This window comes from Ranitomeya variabilis, chromosome 6 (genome assembly GCF_051348905.1).
Source record: "Ranitomeya variabilis isolate aRanVar5 chromosome 6, aRanVar5.hap1, whole genome shotgun sequence".
NCBI classification, from domain to species: domain Eukaryota; kingdom Metazoa; phylum Chordata; class Amphibia; order Anura; family Dendrobatidae; genus Ranitomeya; species Ranitomeya variabilis.
Genome location: NC_135237.1, coordinates 33576913 through 33585823, shown reverse-complemented (window position 1 = coordinate 33585823; position 8911 = coordinate 33576913). Strand labels below are relative to the sequence as shown.

At 44.2% G+C, this 8911-nt stretch overlaps 2 protein-coding genes across 3 annotated transcripts in view; one reads left to right on the top strand and one right to left on the bottom strand.

Annotated features, from left to right (window-relative positions):
- Positions 1-298: 298 nt before the first annotated feature.
- Positions 299-7732, bottom strand: LOC143781547 (uncharacterized). 2 transcript variants are annotated; one of them, XM_077268189.1, is made up of 4 exons: positions 7618-7732; positions 2118-2263; positions 1335-1530; positions 299-491 (listed from the first exon to the last, which is right to left on the bottom strand). In XM_077268189.1, exons 2-4 carry the CDS (start codon positions 2193-2195, stop codon positions 430-432), a joined length of 336 nt encoding a protein of 111 aa, XP_077124304.1. In that variant the 5' UTR covers positions 2196-2263; positions 7618-7732; the 3' UTR covers positions 299-429. The 2 variants fall into 2 exon arrangements, with proteins under 2 accessions (XP_077124304.1, XP_077124303.1); XM_077268188.1 differs by lacking the exon at positions 7618-7732 and adding an exon at positions 7134-7218.
- The window catches only part of FAM133B (family with sequence similarity 133 member B), a 26940-nt gene continuing 25709 nt past the window's right edge, over positions 7681-8911 (top strand). The window contains exons 1-2 of the mRNA XM_077268187.1: positions 7681-7808; positions 8693-8790. Coding sequence (XP_077124302.1) covers positions 7785-7808; positions 8693-8790 — 122 coding nt within the window. The 5' untranslated portion in view covers positions 7681-7784. The remainder of the gene's footprint in view (positions 7809-8692; positions 8791-8911) is intronic.

Below are 8911 nucleotides of genomic sequence, written 5' to 3'. Positions count from 1 at the left end.
TGTCTGTGAAACTATATGCAAGTTTAACAGAGCTGTGCTTTCCTTTGTGATAGGAAATTCATTTAATTTTTTACAGATTTTGCATGATAGGACTGATAACGCTTTAAGATACTCTTTTCAAGAACAAACTATATTTTTTATGAATTCTTTTTGTTAATGGCAGCATAAAGAAATTCTGCCATTATAAAAAAATAAATAAATATAGACAACATTACTTTATTGTACGGGTCACAAGGGTTTTCTTTACACTGTACAGTAATCAATGCTGCAGGAAGAGGTAAATGATGATGGCTGATGACGGTCGCCCCAACCAACCCCTTGTCACCTCCTAATGAGTTCAATAAGAATTTATCATAAATGGTTTCTGCTCCTTGTGATGGAAGCTGCTGCTCCTCCAGGTCGATGTTCTCGTACAGATTCTTGTTTTTATCAATGTAATCCCATTCTTCTATAGAGAAGTAGACGGCGACGTCCTGACACCGAACAGGAACCTGCAATGTGCGAGGATACAGACATAATTATGGGGGTTATCCCCTACTACATGATCTTCATGCTTCCGTGTGTCTCTTTTGATGCTGCTTCTATTCTGTGCTACTGGGAGATGAAGCCTGAGCAAAATAAGTTTTCTTATTCTAGCAGCTGAAAATAGCTGCAAGTATCAGCATTTCATAAGCTTTCTTTCTTTTTTTTTAACTTTTATTGACAAATATATGAAATGCAAATGCACAGGTCGAAAATTTGCAGTGCTGATCATTATTTCTCCAAAGTTCTGGACAGCTGGATATCGGCTTCTCAGACAAATCCTGACTGATGACTGCCCACTGGTGCCTACTCAGTGCTAGGTTGTTATCACAATTCTGTATTTTTATTTGTCCACTCTCTTTTTGAGGATTGACAACAGGTTTTCAATGGGACTGAGATCTTGGGAGTTTCCTGATCATGGATCCAAAATTTAGTTTTGCTCACCAAGCAGACGGCTGTGCATTGCCATTGACTGTATCACCACTTGGTGGCGCCAAACTACACGTAAATGTCACAAGTCTTCACTGGCTTGTACTATCACAGCATGTAGATGGTAATGATATTTTTATGGTCTATGCATTTCATGTGATATTTAATGTTGGAACAATTCATTTAAAATCTCAAGTGCATTTTTTTTCACAATACTAAGAGCCTTAACTAAAAACAACCTAGGAAGTAAAGATGAGCAAAAAAGATTTGAGCTACCTTACGTCTGAGGTACAGTTTGCTATTGATGTTTATACACTGTTCCCATTAGAATGAATGGCCAATCCTCCAGAACACGTGGCGTGAAGTTGCCAGGTGGGTCTTACCTCTCCTGTTAGCAGTTGTTGAATGATTTGGTTGGTGAGCTGAAGAACCCTTTCTTTCATTACTAGCTTGTTGTTTTACTGAGCGACACGGAGACATCACAACAAGTTCCTTAGATATCACTGCTCCTATAGACCCTGAGGGTCCACAGCCGGACATTTTGTGATCAGCGAAGGCCTTCTTCACAATTGTGTAATCCTGTGCAGAAAGAACACCATTATCTATTAAGGCTTCTTTCACACTTTCGTCGTGTGACGTACATCGCAATCCGTCATTTTGGGGGAAAAACGGATCCTGCAAATGTGCCCGCAGGATGCGTTTTTTGCCCATAGACTTGTATTGCCGACGGATCGCGACATATAGCCATATGTCGCGTCCGTCGTGTGACGGATGCGTCGTGTTTTGGCGCACCGTCGGCACGAAAAAACGTTCAACGAAACGTTTTTTCGTACGTCGTGTCCGCCATTTCCCACCGCGCATGCGCGGCCGAAACTCCACCCCCTCCTCCCCGGACTTTAGAATGGGCAGCGGATGCGTTGAAAAACTGCATCCACTGCCCACGTCGTGCACAAATTTCACAACGTGCCTCGGTACGTCGGCCCGACGCATAGCGACGGACCCATACCGACGCAAGTGTGAAAGAGGCCTTAGACACCAACATCCTGAAAATGATATTTTACTATATAGCAGTGTTCCCCAACTTGCAGATCTCAGGGCATGCTGGGAGTTGTAGTTTCACCATAACGGGAGAACACTCCTGCAGGGAATAAGGCAGTATTACTCACCTCTCCTGTCAGGAGGAACATAATCTCCAGGGTGAGGCTTAAAATCCTGTCAGTCATGTAAATGCTGTAATCATCCATGGAGGTTATTGTTTGAAAAGACAATTTTTACCTGCTGAAAACTGTGGATGCAGAGGTGATTCCTGCACCTGGCAGAAAAAGAAAGAAACTTAATATTCATAAGAACAACCCCAAGAATAAATGTATACAGACTGCTCCAAAAATGGGGTCATGAAGGAAGGGGAAGCAGGATCTGGTGTGACATTGCCTATTGTGAATGGAGGATCTTGTGTTATTAGCTGTGTATAGAGGTGTTATCAGTCATTGTAATCCTGCCCTCTTATGATAATGAGACTGTTGAAAACTCTTCCTGAAAGATCAATAATTATAAGTCCAAAATAGCCCTAGTGGCCAGTGTGAAAATATTAAAATGACAATTATTGATGGAAAACAAGCAGGTGAGAAGGTAGTTACATTTTTGGCCATGCTGTGATGCACCGAGCGCCTGTGCTTGGTTTGAACTGTCATTCTGTGCTTACGGAGTCCATTTAAATGTGTATGTACTGTGGTGAAGTGGGGTAATATGATCACTGATCACCATCTTCCCTGGTTTCTAGTGCCACCGAGTCATGTGAAGATTATTCCGACTTGCTGACTTAACAATGGGGTTTGTGTATCCCTTTTATAATGTAAGCCTATGGGGTGTTAAAACAAAGCCCAATAGATTTACATGGTATAAATGACTTGGTCAGACCTCATCTAGAATACTGTGTCCAGTTCTGGGCACCACATTTAAAAAAAAAAAAGACAGCGAAGAACTGGTTCAGAGAAGAGCTACCAGGATGGTGAGCGGACTGCAAAGTATGTCCTACGAGGAACGGTTAAATGATCTGGGAATGGAAGCCCTCCCCTTGCAAATACAAGGGGGGTCTCATGAGAACACAGACCCCTATGGATTAATATAAAAATTAATTTATGTTATATGGATTCATGATGTTACAAGTTTTTTTCTGAAAGGGTTAATTTAGTTCCTGAGTAAGCTGTGCTGGGCATGAGCAGGTTCAAACCGGTTTTTGTCAGATGGCTTGCCGCCTTTTTCTTTGATTCTGATCGGCAGAAACAAAAAATGTGGGAAAGAATTTGTTTATAAATAGCAGCTGTTTCTAACAGGCACAGTCATTCCTGTCAGGAAGAAAGAAGATCCCGCCCTCCCTCCCTATTTATTTTATGTAGTGTCGTTTAATTTGTGGGAAAATCGCCTGGTTTTCCGGGTGGATTGGATGTCTTGGTCATATTTCAATTCAGTTGATGGTTTTATTATTTATTATTATATGAATGATTAATTTATGAAAGGTAACCCAAAATAAAACGCCACGGCCATTATATTCCATAACTAAGTTGTTGTGTGTTTATTTTATTTATGTGGGTCTTGTGTTATCATGTTTAGTTTGCAAAAAAGAAGGCTAAGGCTTCTTTCACACTTCCGTCGGTACAGGGCCGTCGCTAAGCATCGGCGCGACGTACCGACGGACTTTGTGAAAATTCGGCACAACGTGGGCAGCGGATGCAGTTTTTCAACGCATCCGCTGCCCATTCTAAAGTCCTGGCGAGGAGGGGGCGGTGTTCCGGCCACGCATGCGCGGTAGGAAATGCAGGACCCGACGTACGAAAAAACGTTCCCTTGAACTTTTTTTCGTGACGACGGTCTGCCGAAACACGACGCATCCAGTGCACGACGGCCATACGTCGCGATCCGTCGGCAATACAAGTCTATGGGAAAAAAAGCGCATCCTGCGGGCACATTTGCAGGATGTGTTTTTTTCCCAAAACGACACAAGTGTGAAAGAGGCCTAACCCCTTCCTGATGTAGGACAAAACGTCGGGTGCAGGTGTACGGATCAGCTCCGGGACGGCGTTCGCACCACAGGTGATATGGCTGATCTCTTTGATGTTGCTATCAATCACTCACAGCGGCACTGGACTGGTTATCAGTGCGTCCACCTGCAGCTCCCATCACCTCCATAACGGAATCAAGGAAGGGTAATGGGTTGTGATGGCACAGAGGGGTCTACTGAAGACCACCATTGCTACCATCATGGCTGTGCCTCATAGAAGGACGTTATTTTATTTTAGTTTTTTTACTCTAAACTGCAATATTATTTAGAAAAGTGATGAAAGAACCTTCAACTCTCCTGAGGTGAGGTGGGAAGGCTGCAAAAAAAAAAAAGGGAACAATAGGTTTTTTTTCAAAATATATAAAAAATATACATAAAAGTTTCTATAGCCCAATTTAAAAACAAAGAAGTAAAAAAACAGATTTGTTATTGCTGCAAATTTAATTTATCAAAAATATAAAAATAATTATCCAATATCATAAACGCCGCATATTAAAAAAAAAAAAAAAAAAATTCAGCGATGATATGGCTCTAAAAAATGCGATAAAAAGCAATCAAAGTATTGTAGGTATCCCAACATGGTGACAATAATAACGTCAGTCTGCCAAGCATAAAATAACTAACCCTCCTCTCACACAGCTCCATCAATGGGAAAAGTACAAAAAAATAGTTCGGGGTTTCAGAAAATAGAGAAAGAAAACAATTTATTTATTTTTTCTGTTTTTACAAAATACTGGGGTTTTTTTTCACCACTTTCATATAGAAAAAAACTATCGCCTTAATCATACTGACGTATAGAATTGTGGTGCCGAGGATGAAAAGAGACTCAAATGGTGGAATTGCATTTTTTTTTCATCATTTCGCTGCATTTTTATTTCCCGTTTTTCAGTGTGGTAAAATGAACGGTGTTATTCAAAACTGAAACTCGTCCTGCAAAAAAGACCCCTCCCCCTTATATGGCCGTGGGGGCAGAAAAATAAAAAAAAAAGTTATGGCTCCTGGAAGGAGGGGAAGAAAAAGTGAAAAGGCGAAAGGAAAATAATGGCCTTAAAGGGGCTGTCAGGTGAAAATAAGTTATGGCTTATCCACGGAATATGTGATAACTTATTGATCACTGGGGGTCTGACCGCTGGGACCCGCGCCGGTTGGCAGAACGGGGAGCCGCAGTTGGGCGCTCGACCGTTGCTCTATTTTGTGCTGGAAAAAGAGGAGCGCAGCAGTCAGCAGCAAGCAGTTGAGCAGTATTAAAAGGGATAAAAGTGTCCTCTTCTGGCCATCTATACAGGTCTTAGTCATACCTCCCAACTTTTGAAGATGGGAAAGAGGGACAAAGTTTGCAAATTTTAGGCCACGCCTCTGACCACACCCATTCATAATTAGTCACACCCATATCCACGTCCCAAGCACACCCATTTAGCACTGCTGATCACACTGTTTCATATACAATAGTTATAAACAAAAAAATATGGCCACACAGTGCTCCATACTGTATAATGACCACACATGATGCCCCATACTGTATAATGGCCACACATGAGGCTCCATACTGTATAATGAACACACATGACGCTCCATACTGTATAATGACCGCATGCATACTGTATAATGGCCGCACATGATGCTCCATACTGTATAATGACCGCACATGATGCTCCATACTGTATAATGACCGCACATGATGCTCCATACTGTATAATGGCCGCACATGATGCTCCATACTGTATAATGACCGCACATGATGCTCCATACTGTATAATGACCGCATGCATACTGTATAATGGCCGCACATGATGCTCCATACTGTATAATGAACGCACATGATGCTCCATACTGTATAATGACCGCACATGATGCTCCATATTGTATAATGACCGCACATGATGCTCCATACTGTATACTGGCTGCACATGATGCTCCATACTGTATAATGACCGCACATGATGCTCCATATTGTATAATGACCGCACATGATGCTCCATACTGTATACTGGCTGCACATGATGCTCCATACTGTATAATGAACACACATGATGCTCCATATTGTATAATGACCGCACATGATGCTCCATACTGTATAATGACCGCACATGATGCTCCATACTGTATAATGACCGCACATGATGCTCCATACTGTATAATGACCGCACATGATGCTCCATATTGTATAATGACCGCACATGATGCTCCATACTGTATAATGACTGCACATGATGCTCCATATTGTATAATGACCACACATGATGCTCCATACTGTATACTGGCTGCACATGATGCTCCATATTGTATAATGACCGCACATGATGCTCCATACTGTATAATGACTGCACATGATGCTCCATACTGTATAATGACCCCACATGATGCTCCATACTGTATTATGGCCACAGTTCTCCATACTGTATAATGACATACAGGCACGCAGCTCACACACATGCAGCATCACACACACAGTATCACACATACACACGCAGCATCACAAACGCAGCTCACAAACACATGCAGCTTTGACACAAATGCATCACACATGCAGCCATCACACACACACACAGCCATCACACACACACAGTCATCACACACACACGCAGCCATCACACACACACACACACAGCCATCACACACACACGCAGTCATCACACACACACGCAGTCATCACACACACACGCAGCCATCACACACACGCAGCCATCACACACACACACGCAGCCATCACACACACACACGCAGCCATCACACACACATGCAGCCATCACACACACACACACACACACGCAGCCATCACACACACACACACACGCAGCCATCACACACACACACACACACACGCAGCCATCACACACACACACGCAGCCATCACACACACCAGATACCTCATACACACATGACACACACACAAATGCAGCATCTCACACACACACACACACACACACATCACACACACACAATCTCCTCTGTGTTGCAGGGGCGGCTGATGTCCATGTGCACTGCAGCTCTTCAGTTTCTCCGGCTGCTCACAGCTCTGCACTGTCCCGGCACCTCCCCCGTCTCTCCTTCTCTGCCGGGATAGCAGCTAAGAGCAGGAGACGCCGGAGCTCCGTGCACACACAGGAGGAAGTGAGTCGCTCACCTCTCATCTTGATCGCTGCTGGCTCTCTTCCTCAGCGTGGCAGCGCCGCACACACAGGGGGCGGGGCGGGGGGGGGGGGGGGGGGGGAGGGATCGGTCGGGAGGAGACCCAGCATGTATAAGAAAAAAAAAACAGCCACAAACCTAAGCTACTCAGGTGCCGCCCCCTGCATTGTCCCTGCCCTAGGCACGGGACATTAGTGTCCCGCCCGGGATCCCGGGGCTGGCTGTCAAAATCAGGACAGTCCCGCGGGATCCGGGACGGTTGGGAGGTATGCTTAGTGGTCGGACCCCCCACCGATCTATAAGTTATCGCCTACTCTGGGGATAGGCGATAGCTTGTTTTCATTGGAGAACACCCTTTAAGAGATTAATCTGATGGCACCATATGCACACTATTATTTATTCCATTTAATTTATTCCTATGTGATCTGTATAGTTTTTTTTCTTTATTTTAGAGTTTTATATATATACAAGTTGTGAACCTCCGGCTGTAATGTGCTCCGATCCTGTAGGGGTCGCTGTGACTTTCGGACACAGCTCTCTCTCAGTCGCGACGCTCTATTGTGTGGCCACTAGTCTCGGAGGCTTTGGGCACAGAACAGACAGAGACGTCTCAGTCCCGGGAGTCTCCCCGAGAGCTCAGGGCACCATGGGGAAGCGGGACAACCGGGTGGTAGGTAGCGAGGCCGCGACATGTCACCGTGTACACCGGCATGGCTGCACTGCTCCAGCTGTGCGGGGTTCTCCCTGCTGGCCGGACGCTGCCTGTATTGGCTGTCATAGGGCTGTTATGTGTGTGTGTTTATTGGGACATTATGTATGTATATATATATATTTATTTATGTGTGTGTATATATATATATATATATATATATATATATATATATATATATATATATATATATACATTTTGCCCTTGAATAATTCTCTCAGACATTAAATTCCCCGGTTGTGGGAACAAGCGTTACCTCGGGTACTAGTGTCTTCCGCATGCTGGGATACTATGTTCCAGTCCCTGCTGCTGCATGTTTTGCGGCTGTTAGGCTGTGGTCGCACTGCGTTATTGCAGTCCGTTAGACCGCGGTGTGACGCAGTCCGTTAACGCTGCCATTAACCCCTATTATCAGGTGCATCGCCAACGCATGCCATAATCGGCATGCGCCAACGATGTGCCGTCATTCAGTGACGGAGCCTCAAACGCGGGCTGCAGCGTCTGAAGCTCCGTCACCGCTAGCACAGATGAATCATCAATGCTATGCGTTGGACAGACTGCATTAACGCAATGTGAACCTGGCCTTAGACAATCCCTGCATGTGTTGTGCCTACTGTCAGCCGCGACACATGCAGCCGCGAGGACTGGAACATAATATTGGAGCATGCCGAAGACACTCGGCACCCAAGGCATGATCCAATAACACCTTATCCAGGAACATTCGCTCATCACATTCTTTTCACTGATTTTTATTTTTTTATTTTTTTTATTTTATAATGTATTTTTGTATACTTTTAAAGCCAGACATCTCCTTTAATTGTTGCATTTTGCTGTGTCTCTCCTAGGCATATATGAACCCTATTGCTATGGCCCGAGCCAAGGGCCCCTCTTCTTCCGGAGGTCCAACCATAAAGGATTATCTAAGCAGGCCAAGACCGACGTGGTGAGTTGTTTTTTGATGTAAAATGGTATAGAGAGAGAGTTCACTTACACCCCCTGGCATCTAACCAGATATGATGAATTACAAAAAACCTGACCAGCACCTCCATATGGTGTGAACAGGT

Coding starts and splice junctions, on each gene's coding strand:
- LOC143781547 (XM_077268189.1), bottom strand. CDS start 2,195: ATGGATGATTACAGCATTTACATGACTGACAGGATTTTAAGCCTCACC. Junction 1,531..2,117: donor TGTTCCTCCTGACAGGAGAG/GTGAGTAATACT, acceptor CTTTCTGCACAG/GATTACACAATTGTGAAGAA. Junction 492..1,334: donor AACAACTGCTAACAGGAGAG/GTAAGACCCACC, acceptor CGCACATTGCAG/GTTCCTGTTCGGTGTCAGGA.